This window comes from Momordica charantia (genome assembly GCF_013281855.1).
Source record: "Momordica charantia cultivar OHB3-1 chromosome 3 unlocalized genomic scaffold, Mcharantia_2.0 BLBB01000003.1, whole genome shotgun sequence".
NCBI classification, from domain to species: Eukaryota; Viridiplantae; Streptophyta; class Magnoliopsida; order Cucurbitales; family Cucurbitaceae; genus Momordica; species Momordica charantia.
Window position 1 is genome coordinate 24,031,094 of NW_028275161.1, and position 24,708 is coordinate 24,055,801.

Sequence of the window (24,708 nt, forward strand, 5' to 3'; positions counted from 1 at the left end):
TGGCCGAACTAAACTCGAGAGAGAATTTAGTGTTCGCGTACTTGAATATGGAGCAAATGAATCTTATTTATGAGCAACTTCCCTGACAATATTCCCGATAAGGCCTCAATGGCTCTTTGAGGTAGCTGTGAATCGCGGCGTGTTGTCGTAGAGTTTGTCGGAGATGGGTTGAGTCGAAGTGAAGCTAGTCGGTTCGACAACTGAAGGGGAACATGACTTCAAGAAAGCTTGGTCGGCTCGGTCGTGCAAGACGTCGCTCGATCATAGCAGTCAAGACTGGGGCAACGAAACTTGAGTCTCACAAGTTAAGACCACGTGTAATTCTTCATTATCAAATCAAAATTAGCCACGTGCAACAATAAATAAATAAATAAATATAAATATATATATATATATATATATATATATAAATGATACACTTAATGTACTTCAAACTAGGTATATTAGCTATAATTGAGACACCTTGATGTACGACATACTAGGTGTATCAACTAGCTTTCATGCTGGGTATATATTTTGATGGTACCTAGCATGAAGTATGTCAAAATATATCATTTTAAAATTCTTTCTGTAACCCTCTGGTCCCAAAAAAAAAAAAAATGCCATTGAATTTTAAGTAAACTTCAAGAACTAATATAATGGAGACTAAGCAAAGACTAAACAAGATATACATTGATATAATTCATACTAACTAATATATCTAGAATCACCAGTACTCCATATTAGATATATAGCTAATATATCTTGAGTAAAATATGCTCCATGAGCCTCCATGTGTTGGGCTTTCAGACCGGTAAAATAGATTTTTTTTTTTTTTTATCTAATAGTGCACGAGTTGAGATACCAAATTTTACTGTGTTTGCAAAATTAGAATATATTAATTTTGCAATTTTATATATTTATTATTTATTATTTGTTATATTATATTATATTTTATTTTATTTTGCTAGGATTACAATTGCCCCATATTTTTATCTGGATTGGGCTTGAAATTCGGCTAAATTGGTAATTTTTGTTCAGCTTGTATTAGGTTGGATATTATTTTAGGTTAAATTGCCTTTTCTTTTGGGCATGAATAGCCAAATTTAATAACACGTTTTAAAAAATGGCCTATGAGATATTGCAATAATGGCTAAATGACATTTTTTTTAATATTGAAAAAATGTTAAGACAAATATATCTTGTAACCAATTAGGTATATATGCATAATTTTAGGGATTTAAGATTTCTACGAATAGCAAAAACAATGAACCTTAATAATAGAGATTCAAATGTATTCAATAAAAAGTAAATGAAATTAAAAAAATTATCATAAATCTAATTTAAAATTGCTAATTAGAATTTGAGGGTAGATTTTAAAAAAATTGATAAGATTGTAATAAGGTATATTTTTAAATTTACCCCTCTAAACTAGAAGATTTACAAATAAACAATAAATGAAATTAAAATAATTATCTTAAATATAATTTAAAATGGTTAATTAGAGAGTAGATTTTAAAATAATGATAAGATATGTTGAGGTATATTTTGAAATTTATCTCTTTAAAATAAAAGATTTATAAATAAGAGAATTAACATCACCTTTATTGGTTTTTTTAAATTAAAAAAAAAAAAGAAAACAAAAGGGTTTTGAGAAGTACCCTGAGAACCTCCGCCGCCTAACAATCCAACATTCACTGTCGCCCAACCCTCAGCCACTCTCCATCCACGTCGAACGCTGTCGTCCCCTCAACGCAGAACGTCAAACACCGACCCTCACTACTTCACGTCGTCGCGCCCCCTCCTGTCGCCACGTCGTCCGCCCCTCGTTCCTTCACGTCGAACGCAATCGCCACCGCATCGCCCATCCTGCCGCTGCATCGCCCACCCTACCGCCGCTTCGCCCAACCTGCAGTCGCGCCACCGCCCTCCTGTTACCGCACCGCTGCCCCTTGTTCCTTCACACCGAACGCAGTCACCCAAAATCCAACGTTCACTTGATCCATCCAAACCAGATTCGACCCTCCCGTCACAGACTAAAACCGGTCATCGTTGCCCATTACTCCGATTGTTTGAGGGAGGTAAAATCTTGGTTCTGATTTTGCCTATAAAGCTTAATTTAAAAAGATATTTTTTGTCTTCCTAAATTTCAAGTGTATTTTTAAAAATATATAAATGTGGGACCTACCACATGAGTGTTGTTAATAACCAAATTTCAGGAGCATATGTGTTTATGTCTAACAAACATATTATATTTAAGTAAATTAAAAACTAAATAAAATCTATAGATAGTTAAAGTTAGAGGAGGAATAACTCGATTAAAAGGTTGCTGGAATAACAAGGCGTCAAAGAGAAACGTGCACAATCAACTTAGACAGTAAAGAAGAGGTATAGATGCAATAGTTTATATATGGCTTGTTTGTTTTTTAAAAAATCATCCTATAGATGTTTTATCTTTATATGTATAGATGAAATCATCAAAGATCCAGGGAGAGACTCCAATGTTGAAGGAGACCAGCAAAAAGAAAGGTGAGGGAGACTTAATCAGAGGTAACACAAAACAGACTAAACTTGACCCTAAAAGGAATTTAGGTGGTAAGAAATCTATCAAAAAGATAAGAACTCAATGTATGTTGCGTTGAATAGTAATATTTAAAAATTATATTTACTAAGCTAATTCTACTTTTATATTTCAGGGAAAAAGAAAGTGTCCCCAAGATAATTGAGGAAGAGTTCGGTAATTATTGGGATATACATGTACTAGCAATAGTCAATAGATCTATTGACTTTCGTATTTTGTTCATGAATTGATATATACATCCGTTGATTTTCATGTTTTATTAATTGTTGAATTATTAGTACATACATATATAGACATTTTAATTATTGGAATGTACATGTACTAGTTTTATATTTATCATATTTTAGTTGTACAACAGTAAATAGATGTATTCAATTATTACTTTTTGGTTGTTTCTTGAATTGATATATACATCTATTAACTTTCATGTTTTTGTTAATTGTTGAATTATTAGTATATACATATATAGACATTTTAATTTTGATGATTGAGCTGCATGGTGATATATATGTGATTTGTATTCTAATTTTAGTTTTCATCAACTAGTATATACATTTACTGACGTTATAATTTTGATAATTCTTCTAAAATAAGAATGACACAAAATCTGATGAAGATAATCAAATGGTGAGATGAGGACCGAATATAAGTATGATACAAAATCTTATGAAGATAATCAAATGGTGAGATGGGAACCGTGGAACACTAGTAATCGTTTAAATTAGCTGAATTTCCTAATAAAAGAATTACAATAATTAGGATAAAATCGTTTGAAGGTAGGGAACAAAATTTGAATTGAACGAAGTTTGTTGAATTGTTAAAATACTTGTAAATTCTAAAAAGCATAGGGGACATTATGGGGAAAAAACTAAAAAATGTAAAATTTCAAATATATCCTTTAGTCATTTTTGCAAAATTATAAACAAATAGACATTTTCTTAAATTGGTAGCTAATAGCCACTTACTTAAATTTCCCTTTCTTTTTTTAACTTAAAAAGATACACAAAATAAATAATAATAAAGAATTGTGCCTTTTTTATAACTTATTTCAAATTATTTCCTAAAAAAAAAACTTATTTCAAATTATTTATGTATATAAATCATAGTGTTACTTGCAAAATTTGACGCAGCTAAATAATACACAGATCACGGAAAAAAATTATCTTTTGGACTCCTTTAATTGAGTGCTCAGCTCTGGCTTTCCTTACACGTGCCCTCTTTTTTAACATAATGGCAACTCATAAATTAGTCTTCTTGTATTAATAGTTTCATTCTCTTTCCATGTCTGAAAAGCCATATAGACTATAATGCTGAAATATTTCACGAGACCACACGCATCTCAGAATCAGGCAGGTGGCTGATACAATAAAATGGCTCCCCCCGCCGTGGTACTTGCCGACTACAAGCTATTATAAAAAATTCAACCTCAGGTAACCCTTCAATCATATGAATAAAGTTGATCTATTTAAGTTCTGTTTGTAGGAGGGGAACGGTGTCTTCCTCGTAAAAATGTCCATAAGTAATTTCTCCAGAGCAAGGAGAAAAGTGAAGTTACTATTAAAACCATTATCAGCGAGTCTGTGTAAGAAGAATGCAGCTTCAAAGGTCCCCAACAGAATGGTTTTGGTATTTCCATGCCAATTGAAGCAAATCCTTCTCGAGGCTGTCCTTTACTGGAAAAAGGAGGAGCAATTCATCAGGGCTTTAAGATAAATTCAAAAGTCCAAAATTTTAAATATGTAAAAATGCACGGTAATATAAACAAAAGGCATTTAACGAGAAAACATTTAAAATATTACGAGTTTGGCCTGCCTTTTATACTAATATATATATATATATATATGCTTTTACCTAATTAAAAATAACATTAAATTTTTTCAACGATAAAAAATAGTTCGGAAATTTCTAAAAATAAATTTAGAAAAACACTTGTGGTACTTTTAAATTAAACATTTAATTAGTTTTCTTCTGAACATGCTTTCAAGAAAAGCGTTTCACTTAAAAACACATTTTTCACGCCCTAAGTTGCACCTACCAATTATAACTCAACTTTTGGCAAATATAGCAACTAACTCCTCAACTAATTGTTTCACAAGTCACGAGAAACGACTAATCTCATCTCCAATCATTGAGTGGATCCCAATAAAGGCATAAAAATATGACAGTCAGCCAACAACATATGCAAGGTAGTTACTTAAACGAAGGTGTTTAGCTAGAGAACATTGATGAACATTAAGCTAAGTTTTGGCGAAGAAAGGGAACTACCCCCAACCAATTTAAGCTGAGATAGGCGAGGTCTTCTGAACCAAATGTACTATTAATGTGGAAACACTCCAAACCTTAGCAGAGACCTTTTGGCATGCGTTTGATTGGGTATTAACTTAAAATATTCGGACCATCTAAAATAGAATTACATTTGTTGACTAAGTAAATGGCATGGAGCAATAATCGGTACTGATGATGCTAGAGGGTTTATGTGTTCTACTGTTGCAAGAAGGGGTTTGTGTTTTTGAAAAAGAGTTTTGGCTAATGGCAATGATCCAAATGCTGGAAATTACGTTCAACGGACTTCACTTCACAAACCTGTCTCAAAAGGTTTATATCCTTTAGCAGGAGTACTTTTAATTGCAGGAGCCAGAGTTATTTCCATTGTGTGGATTTTATGATTCTGTTTTGATTGGTTTGGCTGGCATCGTCTTTGGCAGTCCTTCAAAGGGCTGTTTCTTCTAGGTTGGAGGGTTTTGCTTATACTCTGTTGCCTTCCTAGTAGGATGATGTGATCTCTTCCGTCAACAACATTACTTATATTTTTCCGCAAGAAATATGTATAGTTTGTTTAATTTTCGAGAGCTTTGTTCTTTGGTGTCTTATTCCCTTGTAATATTTGGGGTTCTGTTCCTTATTTGGGTTTTCTAGTCTTTTTACGCTCCTTGAGTTTGTATCCTCGAACATTTTCTTCATTTTCATATATCAATGAAAGGTTTGTTTCTTGTTAAAAACAAAAATTTATAAATTATAAAAAAAGAAAAAGTAAATGGCATTAAGAAGGGCAAAGAACCAAATCAAATTCGAATAAAAGGTCCAATATTTTTTTACTATATTTTTTTTTTTTTTAAATCATTCGGAAAGTATTCAAAAGGAAGTACTAATTCCAAAGAACTCCAATATTCACTTGTATCCATTTTATCTTCTTGTAACAGACTCTAGGATTATTAGCAGACTGCAGTTAGGGTTAGCATGATTTTCTGCCGTCTTGATTTGAACAGCAGCATGCTTCATATCTTGAGTTAAATTAATTTGCAAACGAGGTCTACACTTCCACGGAAGAACGACATTGTACTCCTAAACAGAGGAACACCCAACCCATTCAAGCCATATCCTTGAGCTCAAAAGAGTTCAGACTTGAGCAATCCAAATCTGATAATAGAATTATCTGTTAGGATCCCAATACACCAAATGAAAGTAAGTAACTATATTGCAATATTACAAGACGTTACAATATCAATTATCAATAGCCTTTCGAGAGGGCTCTCTCTCTCCCAAGAACCATACTAACTTCTTCACCTTAAACTATTTCCCCAAAGATACCCTTTCATCTCCCTAATTCCTCTATTTATAACCAACACTTCCCTAACTAATTACTATAACACCCCTAACTCATATACTAATACTATTCCCAAACTGTTCCTATCAGGACTCCCACATTAGCACTAGCAGACAGCAAGTTACTTTCATATTGTGATATGGGTCATCAAAAGAAATAAAATGGCATAATATTCTCAAGTCAAAGTTCAATTCCCACATTTAATGACTCAACATTATACTACTGATATTTTGATCAATTGTTAGAAACTTTTGCAGAATCAAAGAGAGAACACATCAAACGTATCAAGAATAAAACATGCTTAATTTTAAAATAAAAGATTTGAATATAAAGGCTCCACTGAATTATACCCAATGAAGTGCTTGATTGAAGACCAGAATGATGCATTGCGCTTAATTGCCTGGCTCGAAGCAACATTTCCTTGGTATTCACGTGTATATTTATCAAAAGTTTCTTGAGGCATCTCTGCATCACATGAAGTTCCAACGAAATTCAGTAACTATCACTAAAACATATATTTTTTTAAAAAGTCTAGGTACCAAAATGAGATTTTAAAGTTTAAGGCGCAGAACAAAATAGGTGTTAAAGTCTAGGCACCAAAATGAGACAAAATAGGTGTTAAAGTCTTAGGCACCAAAATGGGAATACTTTAACACCTATTTTGTTTCTGCACCTTAAACTTTAAAATATTCTCTTTTAGTTTTGAACTTGCATAAAAATCTAGGTGATCTTTGCCATTGAATGCAATAAATGTAAATCATAGGCTCTCTATCTTCAAATCATATACCAAACTCAATTAATTTGACTTAAAACACAAGTTGATGTGATGAAAGGTAAAATTTCTATTAAACGGATTCCAAAATTGTATTGACAAGAACAAAATATAAAATTTTGCCCCCAACGGAGGTCCAGTTGGCAAGGGGCTTGAAATCTCTAAGTCATACTGGCTTAGAGGTCTCAAGTTCGGATCTTCTGGTGAGCATAATACCAAAAATCCTTGACATCTCTCGGGTCTGGGCCTTGGGATGGGTACGGATGCTCCTAGGTATAGGAGAGTAAATCTCCAACTCCAATTATTAAAAAAGAAAAAAAACAAAGAAACGCAATATAAAATTTTAATCACATGAACCAAAAGCAATTTGTATTCAAATTTGAGAAACCTAAATAAAATATTTAAAAGTATGAGGACTAAAATAAAATAGGAAAATTTAAGAATCCGAATAGGATTAGAAAGGCATTTAACTAATTGAAAAAATGAAAATGATAACCATTGGTCCAGTACCATTAATAGAAACCTCATCATTCTTACTAGATGCCTTGAGTGAAGCCAATTCTTTAATGATTGCGCGTTCTGAGTTGCTGCATTTACCATAACATGAAAAGCCCAAAAAATAAACTATATCATATTACTTGCAAAAAAATTAGCCAGACTCTATACTCTAATGGTATAATTCCAGAGTCAAGGGTCAGTCGCAGCAAACTTGAAAAAATTATATATTAAAAAATTCATCAACGTAAAAAAATTGTCTACCATACTAAGTATAGGCAAAATAAATTTAAATTAGAAATCCTTTCCGGAATAACCCAAGTGATGAGAAAACTAATCTCTCTATCTCTAGAACTAAAAATGATGAGGAAGTAATATTGTAGTACTGTCGATAAGGTAGCTCAAATTTTGAGTATCTCAAACTATATCCTCGTATATTCTGTATCAGGGGCATCCACCAGAAAAAAAGGGGTATGTCTAACTGGTGCAAGTGCGAGATAACCATAGTAGAATCAGTTAGATGCTCCTCACAAAAGAAAAATCTGAAGTTACTATTTTCAAAATCTGTACAATATCCAAACTCAATTCACCACTAGAGTTAAATTCTTATTATTGACGATGCAATAGACATTTAAACATGGAAAAGGCTTGGAGTGTAGCAAAAGAAAAAGATATAAAGTGCAAGAAAGATCCATTTTAGAAGCCATCACTGCCCTGGACCGAAAGGAAGTGAGTGCTGGTTTGTCTTCTTTAGATTCTGAAAGAAGGCGTGATCTTAAGAGAGATCTTCTTGGTATTTATATTTTGGAAGAAAGAAATCTAATCCAAAAGCGTAAGGTACAATGGCTACGAGAAGGAGACGAAAATACTGGTTTCTTCCACAGAGTGCTCGTCGTCAAGAAGAGAAGAGCATTCGTAATGGAGTTATTTGATGTACAAAATAACATCCACTTAAACCAGCCAGAGATAGAAGCTGAGATCGTGGATTTCTTCAAAACTTTATACAGTAACTCGATTATTCCTTTTGTTTGCCCTGCAGGTCTAAATTGGCGGCCTATTTCAAGCAAAGATGGTAAGTTCAAAGAGTCTGAAATCATGGCGGTCTTGGAAGAAATAAAGCCCCTGGTTCAGACAGCTTCACAGTTGATTTTTTCCTGAAATTTTGGAAGCATATTCGTTCGGGTCTCATCAGATTGTTCGAGGAATTTCATCACAAATGGCACAACAGAACATGAAATTCATGAATGAAACTTGTTAACTGTTGAATGGTATTTCTCACATTCCCTTTTCCTTTTTCATCTTTTTTGGCTTCTTTTTTGGTGGGCTGGGAAAAATCTTCACTGTTGCGGAATTAATATTGACCTTCAAAGGGTGGTTAGGGTTGCAAAGAAGTTTGATTGTAAGTTTGAAACACGGCCTATTATTTACTTAGGTCTACCTTTGGGTGGAAATCCTAAAAATATTGATTTTTGGAATCCCATTAAAGAAAAAATCATGAAGAAGCTCGATAGATGGAAAAAGTACCAGCTTTCTCGTGGAGGGAGGTTGACTCTTTGCCTCTCGGTTCTCGGCAGCATTCCATTGTACTTTTTATCAATATTTCAAATGCCAGTTCTTATTAGCAAACAAATTGAGCAAAGTTTGAGATCATTTTGTTGGGGAGATAGTCAGAAGAGTACATTGAAACACTTGGTTAGGTGGGATATTGTCTCTCGTTGCAAGGAAGAAGGTGGTTTGGGTCTTGGGAGATTGTTGCATAGAAATCATGCTTTGCTAGCCAAATGGGGCTGGCGGTTTAGTATAGAAACTTCAGCTCTTTGGAGGCAAGTTGTGGCAAGCATTTATGGTATTGACCATTTTAACTGGAATCTTTCTGGGAAAAAAATTGGTAGTCGTCGTAGTCCATGGTTTTGCATTAAAAAACAGTGGTCGTTGGTAACTTCACCTTTTTCAGGATTAAGAATGGCAAACAAGTTCTATTTTGGCACCATTTATGGCTGGGGGATTCTATCTTAAAGGATAGGTTTCCATCCTTATTTCGGATCTCTTCTTCTCCTTCTATACCAGTCCATGATACTTGGGACTCACATTCTTCTTCTTGGAGAATTGAAGTTAGGAGAATGCTAAGGATGAAGAATTGAAAGAATATTTATCTTTGCTGTCATGTTTAAATCCGATCCAGCTTTGTGATGATGAAGATCAGTTGAAATGGAGTTTAAACTCTTCTGAATCCTTTTCGGTTAGCTCCTTCTGTAAGCCTAGAGTTGGTCCTTCATCTCTGCCTAAGGATTTTGTTTCAAGATTGTGGAATTCGTGCAGCCCAAAAAGGGTGAATGTTCTAACATGGATTCTCCTGAATGGGAAAGTAAATACTTCCGAAACTCTCCAAAAGAAGCTGCCTAACATGCTCCTCCAACATTCTATATGTGTTTTGTGTGCCGCCACTTGCAAAGACCAAGCGCATTTGTTTATCTTTTGTCCTTATGCATCAGTTTGTTGGGATCTGTTCTTTCATATGTTCAATTTAGCTTGGGTAAAGGACAAGTCAGTATCTTCATCAATTTTTCAGTTGCTATTTGGTCCTTTCTTTTCGCCTAAAGCAAGTCTTCTTTGGGTAAACAGCCTTAAAACGCTTATATCTGAGTTATGGTTTGAGCGGAATCAAAGGACTTTCGAAGGGAAAAGCCGCTCAGCTTTCAAATGTTACAGTAAAGCTAAGTTCAAAGCCTCACAATGGTGTGCTCTCTCCAATCTCTTTGCAAATTATTCTCCTAGCATGATTTCTCCTAATTGGGAGGCTTTTTTGTGTAATGTTTAAGCTTCATTTATTAAGTTTGGTTTATTTGTATCTTTTTTTTTTTTTTTTAATTTTTTTCCTTCTTCATCCCCTTCATTTCACCCCTTTGGGGGTTTGTATCTTTGAACAATTTTTGTTCCTTTTCATTTATCAATGAAAATTTCGTTTCTTGTCAAAAAAATAACTAGAATTCCAGTTGGGAGTTTCTGATTGGAATGCCATGTTCAAGATGATGATAAAAAATAAAAAAAAGTCAAGAATGGTAAAACAATCAGACCTGATGTGTTTTGGAATCTGAACATTCACGATAAACAAATGATCACCACGAACATATGGTTTATTTATATCTGGAACCCCCATGCACGACAATCTCACTCTATCCCCTGGCTGAACTCCGGCAGGTATTTGAAGGTCTTTCAAGCCTTCAACAGTTTCAACCTAAAGTAACATAACGTTATAGGTGACAGAGAACTTGTACCTTTTGGTTTGCATATATAGTAAATGTAGTCCTCTAAAATATAATGCAAAGTTTTTGGCATTTTATTAAATGTGCTTCTTATAAGGATCAACATACACACACTGGGGCTAGAGAGAGAGAGAGATAAATAAATAAATAAAACCATTAAGCATGAAATGTGTCCTTATATTGGTGTCGTTCTTTTTCTTTTTCAGCTTCTTTTTTTTTTCTTTTTTTTATTGGTGGAAAGGAAACAAAGATTATATATCAAAGCCAAAATGAATACAAAAGAAGTACAATGAGGAATCCCAAAAAGCCAACAAGGATTTCCAAAAATGGATTCTAATTGGTGTAAATCAATTACAAAAGGGGATGTCATCTACATCCCTTACTAATGCTACATTCACAGATACTAGATAGATCAACATCTTTTGTACTTGGATTTGACATAGTCATCTCTTCATCTCTATCCTTGACTTTTGTTCTAAATTTTATCCAAGTTTCTTTAGTTTGATCTTTGTCAATAAAGTCATTTTAAATGTTATGTTTCATTCTTGCTTAGTTATTACTTAGTTTCAGTTAAATGTTATGTTTCATTATTTCTTAGTAATTACTTAGTTTCAGTTAAATGTTATGCTTCATTCTTTCTTAGTTATTACTTAGTTTCACGATCTTATGCTGAATAAGATTAATAGTGGCGAATACTGGTGCAGTTCATAAAGTAGTTATTTTAATCTGCACAGTAAATAGCCTTACGGCTATTAGGATCTAAAAGCCTATAAATAGCCTACTGTACTCTTTTTGAAGTACTATTTTGACTATCCAGCTGTTTCTCTGAGTATACTACTTATATCTGTATGCTCCTCTATTGTAGCAGCCATAGATATTGCTTCATTGAGATATCCAATAGGTTGAAGTGCTAGTTGTTGCCCTCCAATGTATCTTGCTACTAATTGTTCATTTTCGCCAAGATTTGTCCAAGCACCTAATCTGTGAAATTCTTCAATGTAATCAACAATATATCTCGTACCTTGTTTGCAATTTTGGTATTGATTGTACAAGATTTGCTTGTAATTCACGGGTAGGAATCGCTCACACATGAGTTTCTTCATCCTCTCCCAACTGCGGATTGGTCCTTTCCCATATCAACATCTATTAATCTCAAGTTGGTCCCACTAAGCGGATGCCCCTCCTCTCAATTTCAAGGCCACTAGCTTAACCTTCTTGTGTTCCGATGTATTCATGTAGCTGAAGAAATTTTCCACTTTCTTTACCTAATCGAGGAAGCCTTCAATTTCCATTTTTCCATTGAAACTTAAAAGACCTATCTTCATCTTATATTCATTTTGTTCTAGATATCGATGTTGGTTAGTTTGAAGTATCCGCCTATCATCTTATAATTCAGCTATATCTTCCTCTTCACTGGAAGATGCAATCGGAATTTCATGTCTTCGCTGAAAGAGGGGGTTGCGGTTGAATTCTTGGTGAATAGGTCATTGTTCTTGAAGAATTTTTGGCCCAAGACTGAGTTCTTGAACTCTTTGCAGTTTTGCCACTTGTTTTTTTTTTTGTTTTAATAAGATACGAACTTCTCATTGAAATAATGAAAATGAACAATCACACTCAAAGATACAAACTGGTGTAATACCAATTATGAAATGTTATTAATTTCTAAATGAATCTACAAAAGGTCGGTAGGGCCTTTTAAAGGCAAGAGGCTAACGGCTAGCTAAAACAACTGAAATAACTGATTAACTAAAAGCTTTAACTACTAACTAACTACAAACTTCTTAAAAGAATAAGCTACTTAATCCTTAATAGGAAATAAACTGTTTGATATTACATCAAAATTCCCTCCCTCCAAAAAGGATCTCATCCTCGAGTTAAGTGGCCAACTGAAAGGTGTCTGGTGCTTGGTACTCATATATATCAGCTATGTTGAAAACTGGGTGTATCCGAATGTCTTCTGGTAGATTAGCTCTGAAAGTATTGTCCCATTTCCTTGTCTTCAAGTTTGTTACAAGTGCCTTTAGGGAATCGAGATTTCTTCAGATAGACCGTGACTAGGTCGCCGACGTTGAAAATTTTTTCCCGTCAGTGGGAGTCTGCACTTGTTTTGTAATTAGCTGCAGCCCGAGTGAGGTTTTCAACCACTTCTTTTTGTAAGTCCACTATCCTTTCTGTCATTTGTTCAACTTCTTTACTAAGATCAACAGAGGCAAGTAGGTTAGCGAGATCAACAGTTAGTCTAGGTTTTCACTAAAATCTCAAAGGGAGACTTCACTGTGGACCGGTTTTTCATGTGATTGTAGGCAAACTCCGCTTGTGCAAGTGTGAGGTCCCACTGTTTTGGCTTATTGCTGCCGAGGCATCAAATTAAATTTCCCAAGGTCCGGTTGGTGACCTCCATTTGCCCATCGGTCTGGGGATGGCTGGTTGTACTGAATTTCAAGCCAGTGTTGGATTTTTTCCAAAGTGTTTTCCAGATATAACTTGGGAATTTGACATCCCGATCTGATACAATTGTTTTAGGAATACCATGTAACCGTACTATGTCCCGAAAAAATAGGTTAGCAATATAGATGGCATCAAATGTCTTTTTACCAGGGAGTAAGTGGGATATTTTGCTAAATCTGTCCACCACTACTATTACAGAATCATATCCCTATTCCTATTGTGTTTTAGGAAGGCCAAGGATAAAATCCATGGATAAATCTTCCCAAATCGACTCGGGAATTGGTAAAGGCGTATAGAGTCCTGTGTTTTGCGATTGGCCTTTGGCCTTTTGACAAATAAGGCAGCGGGTTACAAAGTTATGAACATCACGTTTAATTTGAGGCCAAAAGAATTGTTGTGCCACCATATCAAAGGTTTTGTCTTTGCTAAAGTGCCCTGCTAGGCCTTCAGCATGTAGGTCATTAATGAGAGTTTCTCTTAAAGAAGTGTGGGGAATACACAACCGATCGCCCTTGAACAAAAAACCATCCATAATATGGAAATCATCACAGTGAACATGTTGTTGGCATTTAAGCCATATGTCATGAAAGTCACTATCATGTTCATAAGAGGTGGGGAGGTGTTCAAACGCCACAACTTGGCCAGATAATAATGTTAGTAAGCTGGCTTTTTTGCTTAGGACATCTGCAACTTTATTAGTAACCCCAGCCTTGTGCTTGATGACAAAATCAAATTTTTGAATGAATGCAATCAATGGGCATGCATATGATTAATGGATTTTTCGGTTTTGGAGATATTTTAAAGTATAATTCCTGCTCATATGTGCACCACTTTTGTCTTGGTGGGGCTAATTTTTCGCTAAAATATTCAATGGGATGGTTCTTTTGGGATAAGATAGCCCCCATACCTTTTTTTTTTTGATAAGAAACATCAAAAAGTTGTATTAAAAGAGGGAAAAACCTAAAGAGAGACAGCCTAAAGGCAGAGGGTAGAGAGAACCCTCCCCAAAGAACTAAACAATCAAGGCTTTCCAATCATGTAGGATGAGTTGGAGGCTATAATTACAAAAAGACTTCTCTGGTGGGAAGAAATCCACCACAAAGCAACATGCTTAATTTTCATACAAAAAGAATCTGCCAAAAATTTGAAATATTCTAAAAAATCTGACTGTTCCTCTCTTTCCATAAAAGCCAAAGAAGAGCTCGGGCAGCACACTTCCATAGAACACCAGCTTTTCCTTTGAGGTTAGGTCCCCCAAAGCCCTCTAATATAAAGTCTTCTATTCTCCTAGGAAGACAAAAAGAAAGATCCAGTTGAGAGGCAATAAAAGACCAAGCTTTTGTAGCATAGGAACAATGAAGGAAAAGATGGTCCACCCCTTCTTCATCCCTTAAGCATATACTACAAACCGAAGGAGAGAGAACCCACGAAGGACATTTCCTTTGCAACTTGTCTGCTGTGTTGAGGCCTCTGTAATACAGGTTCCAAAGGAAAAATTTGACTTTCTTTGGAACTTTGAAATGCCAAATCTGATTTGCCATGGTCGAACTTAAAATAGGGGAAGGAGAACTCAGGGCCAAAAACGTGGATCTAATCGAAAACATCCCCGAGATATCTGCTTTCCACCACAATCTGTCTCTGCCTTGCCCTATGATCACCCCCTCTAACTTATCAGAAAAAATCCCCCATCTGCTTATCTCTCTCTCAAAAAGATTCCTTCTAAAGCCCAAATCCCAAGTTGAAGATTCTGCCGACCAACACTCTGCTATTGTAGCACTCTTCTTTAAGGAAAGGGTGTAGATGTCCGAAAAAGAAGCTGCAAGGGGAACACTGTCAATCCAGGCATCCTCCCAATAACGAACTGAATTTCCAGCAGAGACTTTGAAAAGAGACAGCTTGTTGAAATCCTTTTTCAAACCTTGAATATCTAACCAAGGTCTCCCCACAGAAGAACCTTTAGCAGACTTAGGCAACCAACCAAAGGGCTCTTCTCCATAGATAGCTGCTATGACTTTCCTCCAAAAACATCCTCTCTGTCGCAAAACGCCACAACCATTTCATCAACAAAGCCTTATTCCTTTTAGCCAAAGACCCGATACCAAGACCTCCCTTTTCATGCGGAAGAGCTGTCCAAGACCATTTCACCAAGTTACCGATCGGTCTTGAGGAACCCCCATTCCAAATAAAATCTCTCATCAGTTTTTCCATAGAATTAACCACAGCCATCGGAGCTTTCAGGATTGACATAAAATAAATGGGGATGCTATTGAGGACAAATTGAGCTAGCGTAAGTCTCCCACCCTTAGAAATTAACAAGTTCTTCCATTTTTGTAACCGTTTATGCATTTTGTCAACTACTGGGTCCCAAAAGGAGACTGACTTTTGATTACCTCCTAAAGGAAAGCCCAAGTAAGATAAAGGAATCGAACCTGACCTGCACCCAAAGGCTGAGGCCCAAAACTCTACCTCCGTATTCGAATTATTAACTCCAATCACTGCCGTTTTGGAGACATTCAAAGAGAGACCCGAAGCCATAAAAAAAACCGTTATGATGCCCCACCAATTTTCCATCATTTGAGAGGAATCAGGACAAAAAATCAAGACATCGTCTGCATACTGAAGATGAGTTACCTCTACTGAACTAGAGTCGAAGGAGAAGCCCTTGAGAATGTTCCTTTCACTACAAAAGTGAATCAATCTACTTAAAGCATCCCCAACTATTGTGAAGAGGAAAGGGGAGAGGGGGTCCCCTTGCCGAAGCCCTCTTTTAGCCATAATTTTACCCCTTGGTCTCCCATTGATCAGCACTGAAAAATTAGTAGTGGACAAGCATCCCCTAATCAACTTTCGCCATCGGTCCCCAAAGCCTTTAGCCCGTAAAACTTCATCAAGAAAATTCCAGTCTACCTTATCACACGCCTTTTCAAAATCCAGCTTAAGGAGAAAACCTTTCTTCTTATTCTTTTTCCAATGGCCCACCGTTTCTGAGGCTGTCAATATGGCATCAAGAATTTGTCTCCCTTCCACAAAGGCTGCTTGAGCGTCATGAATCGTATAGGAGAGGACGGACCTTCTTCAAACGAGTAGCTAGGACTTTAGCTAAAATTTTGTATAAGGAGGAAACTAGACTAATAGGTCTGAAGTCTTTAACCGAGGAAGGGTTTGCATTCTTAGGAATAAGACAAATATAATTCTCATTTGTGCGCTTATTAACGATGCCTTTCTCAAAAAAATCGTGGAACACCGCAACCAAGTCGTGTTTAAGGATGTTCCAAGCCTTTTTTAAGAACTCATTACTCATCCCATCAGGACCCGAGGATTTGAGAAAGCCTAAATCGGCCACTGCGAAAGGACCCAATCTACGTTCTCAAAAGTAAAACAGGACTCCACCGTGGTTGTATACAGGGATTCAAAATAATTCACAAATTCACCTTCTATATCTTCCTCCTTGGTCAAAATATTACCCTGTGTATCTTCTATTTCTAAGATAAAAGCACGATTCTTCCTATGGGAGGTCCATCTATGAAAGAAATTGGTATTTTCGTCCCCCTCTTGTAACCATCTAATCTTCCCTTTTTGTAGCCATATCCTTTGCTCAGTAATGATGGTTTCCAATAGCTGTTCTCTAACAGACTCCCTTTTGGTTATGTTAACCGTCGAAAGGGGACTTTGCTCCTCTTCTCTGTCCAGAACATCAATAGCTTTTGAAAGTTCAGATTTTTTCAATCCTATGTTACCAAAAACCTCCCTGTTCCATTTAGAAAGGACTTCTTTTAGACCTTTGAGTTTGACCATAAACGCAAATCCTGGCCATCCACGCAAAGGGTTAGAATTCCACCACTGATCAACCAAAGAAAGCAATTAAGGAGAGTCTAGCCAAACATTCTCAAAACGGAAGGGGGTAGGACCCCATCTAACAGTCTCAGAAGCGAGCTGAATAGGAAAGTGATCCGAGGTTGTTCTAAAAAGTCTCGTAGCCTTTTGATTGACAAAGAGGAGCAGCCATTCTTTAGAAATTAAGAAGCGATCTAACCTAGAATGGATAGGGAGGACTCTCATGTTGGACCATGTGAAGGAGCCATTAGTCAGAGGAGGATCGAAGAGGTCTAAATCTTCAATTAAGTCGTTGAAGGTCCTCATGCTTCGAGTAATTCTATCTGATCTACCACCAGATTTCTATGAAAGCCAACGAGGCACATTGAAATCCCCACCCACTCACCAAGCTCCCTGACAGAGCCCCGCTAAGTCCTCCAGCTCCCTCCAAAAGTCAGATCTGCCATGAGTAGATGAAGGACCATAAACCCCTGTGAACCAGCCTGAACTGCCATCCACAAACTGAAAGTTAATGAAGACCGAAAAAGAGCCTAACATGGAGTCAAGAAAAGCAACGTTCCTTTCATTCCATAAGACTAATATACCTCCCGCCATATTTTCTGCATCGAGAGCCAACCAGCCTATTTGGTGAGAGCTCCAAATCGCTTTGATAAAACTACTATCTACCGAACTACTTTTGGTTTCTTGTAAACAAACAATATCTGGATCTGATTTCAAGAGGAGGTCCTTGACCAGGGCTCTTTTCGAGGCAGCACCCGAGCCTCTGACGTTCCACGAGATCAATTTCATTGAGAAACTATAATGCCCTCTTCTAGACTCTGTTTAGCTAGCTTCGCCTCATTCTCCCAAGTGGCCAATAAATTCCTCACTTCCCTGCTTTCTGTGTTACTTGGCTTATTGCCTTTGTTAGCCCCCTTACCTTTACAAGGAATTGGGCGAATACATAAGTTGTTCTCCCATAAAGTAATCACCATATTTTTCGTGAAAGGGAAAATTTCCTTAGGAGTGGAATTCTCTTTCATCCCTATATCGTTATCTGCTAGAGTCTCCTCATTCACTTCTTGCTGTTGACTTATAGGTTCTGCATCTACCATGACTAGCTCTCTACTAGAATTCGTGAAGTCCTCCTCAAGGCCCTCCTGAAAACAGGTGTAATAGGCCTCTGGGATATCTTGAGGTGAAGAAATCGGGGAAGAGTTATCCAAAAATGGAATCTCGTCACTCGACCAGAAGATTCAGAAGAGACATCCAGCTGTTTACCTTTCTTTTTCTCCTTTTTAGCAATTTCTTCTTCCCTCTGTTTTTTCCGTTCCAAAAAACTTTCCTCCTCAGTTGTGAAGGCTATTCCTTTTTGGAAGGAAGGTGAACCTTTTTGCCCTTTCTTGAAAGCAACCTTCCTCGGCAGAAGAGTCTCCCCTGTAGGTTCGAAATGATGAGGCTTTTTGAGGATCCCCTTTTTGTGAAACGGAGCTAGCGTATTCTCATTCGTATCTGAAGACTTTCCTGAAAAAGCCAAGGAACTACTTTTTTCTTTTGTGGGACCCGCCTGCAAGAAAGAGGGTTGCTTCCTTTTCTCACTCTCTGTCAAATCATTTGTTTGGCGCAAAGCTGTACTTTTTCCAAACTGTTGTGTACTTGTAACAACCCGTATTTTCCAATACGGTCATTCTGTCAAAATGCGGAAGCGTAAACAACTAATCACTAAATTAACGGAAAGACTTCTTTATTTAATACGATACTATGACAAAAGATAAGGACAAGTCCAACTTTAACAAAAAAAAAACCTACACTATAATAAAGCCAAAGAATAACTACCAGAACTAATTAAGTTCTCATAAGCTAAAAATAATGGAAAATACTAAAGATTTCAACTCCTCATGCCAGAACGCTATTCCTCAATCACTATCTGAGCAGTCACTTGAACCTTCATCTGAAAACATTTAGAAAACAGAAAAAAAAATGAGTACAAAAATACTCAATAAGCAATCTCCATAACAAACGTTGAAATTCATTTTCCTTTCAAAACATTCGTAAACAAAAAGACGAACAAATCAAAACTTTTAAAGTCTTTTAAAATCTTTAATACAATTTTCAAAACTTTCAAAATAAACTGGATTTTCGGAAACCAAGTCTTCAAATAAGATAAAATTTCCAGTCAATCAAAACAAACTTTCATTCTTTCAAAACAAACTTCCATTCGATCAAATTTCAAATCCTGCAAAACAAACTTTCTTTCAATCTAAACTTTCAAAGTTCCTTCTAAAACATTTGGTACACCTTTCAAACTTTCAAATAACTAAATCATTCAAACATTCAAAACAATCTTACATTCATTCATACTTTCAAAATCAGAGTGGGAAGTTGCATTATTTGGGTAGCCTACAGAACATATGTGGTTACCCGTCGGTAACACCAAATCAATCAGAAGCTTCTATCAGAGTTGTCGAAATAATATCGACCAGAACAGAGTTGTCCAAATAATATCGACCAGAACAGAGTTGTCCAAATAATATCGACCAGAACTGAGTTACTTAAGTGTGAGGCCATGTGAGTGAATAACACACACATGAATCTTCATTCCCAAGGAATGCCAAACCACAAAAGTGTCTTCCCACAAATAAGCCAGAACAGAAATCCATCAATTCCAAATTAGGCTACTACCCCAAATAAGCAAAACGTTCCTCAAAGCAAAATCATGGCATATCCGGATAGCCCTATGAAATCAATCAAAATATCTTTCAAATAAAATGCAAAACAAATACTTACTTTCAATATTAAATTAATTCAAAACATTGAAATAATTTAAAACAAACTTTATCAATCATCCCAAAACATGATTTCAAATATTTCACAAATAAACAAAATATCAATTTCAAACCTTTAAATACATTTAAACAAAACTTTATCAAATCATTTAAGAATACTTCAAATACTTTGCAAATAAACATAATTTCAATTACCAAATTAGTTTTCAAATCTATAATAAAACTTCAATTTCATATGCAAGATATCAATTTCAAATCTTCCTATCAAATCCAAAATACATTTTAGTTTTTGAAATACGACAAATCACTTACAACACTTTTCGAAGGGATATGACAAATTACTTGCAATACTTTTCGAAGGGATATGACAAATTACTTACAATACTTTTCCAAAAGATATGGAAAATTATTTACAACACTTTTCAAAGGGATATGACAAATTACTTACTTCTTTCAGAAATCCTACGAATCTAGTTAACTTCTTCCTTGGTAGTTGTCAACTTAGAGGCCTAGAAACAACCAATATCCAAAATCAATTCTTAAATCCTATCCAAGGATTTAAAATTCAACCAATTACTAACTCAAATCTTATCTACCCAATTTTCCCATTCAAAACACTTTTTTATGTAAAATAATTAGGAATGTATGGATTTGGGGCTACAAAATCAGATCTGAAAACTAGGTTAAAAAGCCTCTAAATTCAACAATAACAAATTTTAAAACTAGAAGAATCGATATAAATCAATACGAACAAAATTTACAAAAAGTTTCTCAATAAAACCAGCTTAAAAACCTTCTAAACAATTGAAAATTTGGGGATTTTAAATCTGAAAAATTTTCTGTTTTATAAAATAAAACTTCCAAGAATTTTCCATAAAACAATTAACAATTTATTGATTTTTATAGAAAAATCAGATCTGAAAACTTTATAGAAAACCTTTAAAATTGGGTAAAAACATATAATTTTTCATGTAAAAATCATAACAACAGACTATAATTTATAGGATACAAATAGGTAAACTTTTTATGTAAAAAGAGTCTCAAAATAGCCCAAAAACAGTCTTATAAACAAAAAATTCAAACCAAAAATTCTGGAAAATTTTTAGGGTAAAAGTCCTTAAAATCTTTTATTCTAAAAAACAAAGACCTCAAAACTTTTTCCAATAAACTGAATTAAAGAACTACAAATCAAGAAAAAAATAAACTAAAACAATGAGAAGAAAATCTTACGGATCTTTGAGAGAAAATACCAAACTCTTCTTCCTTTCTTTTCTTTGAGAGAAAACTAGGTCTAACAGTTTAAGAAAATAAAACCTAGGGTTTAAGGGCTTTTATAACAAACCCTAACGAATCCTTATCTAAAAAGGATAATAAAAAGATAAAGATTTAATAAAACTCTTTCTTTTTATTTTTTAAATTCTAAGAACAAATTATCTTTTAAAAGTAATTTCTAAAACAAAAAGGTTTATCTTTGAGAAAATAAAAGAAAACAACTAAAAAATAATAATTTAAATATATATATATTTATATTTTTTTTTTCGATTGTTACAGTACTAACCTCTGGTTAAAAGAAACCATCTTCTACTCTCCAAATGTCCACGGACTTGGGCCTGGTTTGCTTGTCAGACCCTTATGAAAATTTTCTACTACTTCCGGCGAAAAACCTCTGTGAACAAAGGCTTCTTTTCCGATCAAAAACTTGGTATCTTCGTAAGTCACCGTTTGAACAAAGAAAGAATCTTCCTTGTCTTTGATAATAAGACCGGCTTGAATAAAACCGCAATAGTTTCCTTTAACCTTAATCGCTACGTCCATACATTCAAGTCTTGCTGCATTTTCATCCGCATATTCAATGAACCCGCCGAAGCTATCGCCTATCTTTTTGAAAAGATCAGCACTCCATAAATGTTGAGGAATATTTCTGAATTTCAGCCATCCTCCATAAAAAGGAACCACAATGCTGTAACTATGTCTATCCTTGTTCCATTTCTCAACACAAAGAGTGAAGGCTCCAAACGTAACCCAGCCTTTGTTCAAACTTAGAATACGAGCCAACTCTTCTGAAGGGCATTTCAGGATAGCCTTATCTGGGTGGAAAGAATTGAGGATAAGGCTTTCTTTTAGTTGATTTTCTAATGTTGACACTATCTTCCCCCAGTCATCATGAAAATCGCGTCTCGTTAGGATCAACACCTCATTCCAGTTAATGCTTCTCACTTCCTCTTTCTGGTGGGGCTGAGGTTGAGCTTGAGCCTCGTCTTTCTTGACGACAAAGCTACTCACTACTTCTACATAGGAGTTTGTTTGTCTTGTTGTTGATCTTTTGTCCAACTGTCTTGTTGGTAATGTTTGTGTTTTAGGGCCCACTATCTTCTCCTTTCCTTTTGTTTCGTAACCGTTCAAAAAATCGATGAGAAGTTGTTTGAACACGTTCCATCCTTCGAAGCCCTCCCCAGCTGGGACTACTATGTTGGTTTTCCTCCCCGTGTCCTGAACCTTTGTGATCTCTATAAAACTTCCCCGTTTATTTGTCGTCTTAAGAATCCAAAAGAAACCACTCTCACATGGTGTCTTCCTGAAAAACTTCTGGGCCTGTGGGGAAAGAAGCAGATCCCTTATGGAGTCAACAAGTCATACCGCCACTACTTCTTCGAAGGACACCGAGAACTTTCGTCGCAAATGAAATTCTTCTACTAAGATCACTCTTCCTTTATATCTTGAATCAATAGAAACTTTGAAGGACTTGTTTTCGATCTTGGCGGTCAGCCGCTGTGATGCCATGGCTTTTGCAGTACCGGAGACAACTAGAGGAAAGGGTGATCATGTCTCAAGGGGGGGGGGGGAGAGGAGAGAGAATGGAGAGAATCATCTTTTTTCCTCGGTCTGAAGTTCTTAAACAGCCCCCATACCTATTCCTGAAGCGTCTACAGCAACTTCAAAAGGTTGGGTAAAGTCTCAAAGACCAAGAGCTGGGGTGGTGCTTAGTTTGTTCTTAAGGGTATTAAAACTCCTAATCTTGTCGGTATCCCATTTAAATTGGCCTTTCTTTAAGCATCCAGTGAGAGGTGCGGCTAGTGTGCTGAAATTGCGGATGAACTTCCTATAAAAAGATGCTAGCCCTAAAAAACATTGAACATCCCTAACACTAGTAGGTGTAGGCCATTGTTTAATAGCTGAAATTTTGGATGGATTAACAACAATACCAAATTTAGAAATAAGGAATCCTAAGAAAGAAATTTGGGTCGTTAAAAAACAACATTTCTTAAGATTAATATGAAGTTGGTTTTGTTCTAAGGTTTGAAATATCATGCGTAAGTGTGAGAGGTGTTCTGCCGGGGATTTACTGTAAACTAATATATCATTAAAATAAACTACTACAAAATGATTAAGGGGAGAAGAACCTGGTTCATCACTCGCATGAAGGTGCTTGGGCCATTAGAAAGACCGAATGGCATAACCAACCATTCAAGGAGTCCCTCCTTAGTTTTGAATGTTGTTTTCCATTCATCTACGAGTTGTATTCTAATTTGGTGGTAGCCACTTTTAAGGTCTGATTTTGGAAAAGAGTCGGGCGCCACTTAATTGGTCTAAAAGGTCAGAAAGTCGTGGAATAGGGAAGTGGTATTGGAAAGAGTTGGGCGCCACTTAATTGGTCCATTTCCTCATCTTTAGAGGCCCTTCTTACCACCACATTCCATGAGTTAGTAGTAGAATCCCAAAAGCTTGACACAACTCCATTAGGGAGAAGGAACAGCTTGAAAATTCTGGGGAAAACATCCTTTAGAGGTCTACTGCCGACCCAGGTAGAATGCCAAAATGAAATTCTAGGGCCATTTCCAGCCTTGAAATGAACCAAGGATGCTACAGACTTCCAATGCTTGGAAATACTACTCCATGGACAGCGATTGCATACCTTAAGAGAATCTGATCCATATAGACTATCTATCACCTGTCTCCACAAAGAGGAGGATTCATTTCCATAACGCCAACCCCATTTTGCTAGTAAAGCTTCATTACGTTTTAAAAGACCTCCATCGCCTAAACCACCGACCTCCAGAGGCATGGAAGTGATCTTCCAATTAACCAAATGCTTCAACTTACCAGAAGAGTTACCTTTCCACAAAATGTCCCGCATAGCTTTCTCAATCTGTCTGCAAATACCATAGGGTATTGGAAACAAAGAGATATAATAAGATGGAATGTTGGATAACACCAAAGTACAGAGTTAAACGACCGCCTCTGGATAAATGGAAGCCCTTCCACCTATCCAACTTTTTAGAAATTTTCTCAAGTACTGGTTGCCAAAAATCTACGCTTTTAGGATTACCACCCAAGGGTAGACCCAAATACATCATTGGAAATTATTCAACCTTGCACTTTAGAGTAGAGGCCACTTGCTGAAGTTTTTGAGGGAGAATATTTAAGCCGCACAAAGCTGATTTATTCCAATTAACATCTAAAACCAAGAGCCATTCGAAAGCCTTGATAGATCTAATCAAATTTGATAACACAGACACATCGTTCTTACAAAAGATCAAAGTGTCGTCAGCAAATTGAAGATGAGAAACATGGAAAGACCTATTACCCACCAAGAAACCTTCAAAGAAACTGTTTAGATGAATGTTGTCAAACAAACTACTAAAAACATCACCTACCCCTCAACAACTTAGATTAAAGTAACTACTTTATGAACTTAAAGTAGTTTAGATACATCAGATACAAAGTGGAGGGCTTTATAATTCGATCATCAAGTACCAAAGGTGGTATAGTGTCACAATCGCACCTTTTTAGCACAGCTCAAGCGATTGTGCGGTACTTGCTCTAGCTCAAACGAGCAAGTTAGTCGAGAAAAATTGTAATTTGTGGGCAATCTCGATCGTGGGTCTAGCCTCCACTCACGTTTTACGAGAAAATTGGTTTTGGAAAACGTGAGAGAGAAAAACAGTTGAAAACATCTTTAAAATAAG

At 35.9% G+C, this 24,708-nt stretch overlaps 1 protein-coding gene across 11 annotated transcripts in view; it reads right to left on the reverse strand.

Moving 5' to 3' along the window:
• Window positions 1-3,795: 3,795 nt before the first annotated feature.
• The window catches only part of LOC111008684 (uncharacterized), a 36,494-nt gene continuing 15,581 nt past the window's right edge, over window positions 3,796-24,708 (reverse strand). For 3 of the 11 annotated variants that reach the window (XM_088121370.1, XM_022281441.2, XM_022281443.2), the window contains 4 exons: window positions 10,506-10,666; window positions 7,447-7,523; window positions 6,515-6,629; window positions 3,796-4,233 (listed from right to left, as the gene is read on the reverse strand). In XM_088121370.1, coding sequence (XP_087977496.1) covers window positions 4,026-4,233; window positions 6,515-6,629; window positions 7,447-7,523; window positions 10,506-10,666 — 561 coding nt within the window. In that variant the 3' untranslated portion in view covers window positions 3,796-4,025. Of the gene's footprint in view, window positions 4,234-5,708; window positions 5,978-6,514; window positions 6,630-7,446; window positions 7,524-7,558; window positions 8,586-10,505; window positions 10,667-24,708 lie in introns of those variants that run through there. The other 8 variants (XM_022281442.2, XM_088121366.1, XM_088121369.1 and 5 more) reach the window with 8 other exon arrangements.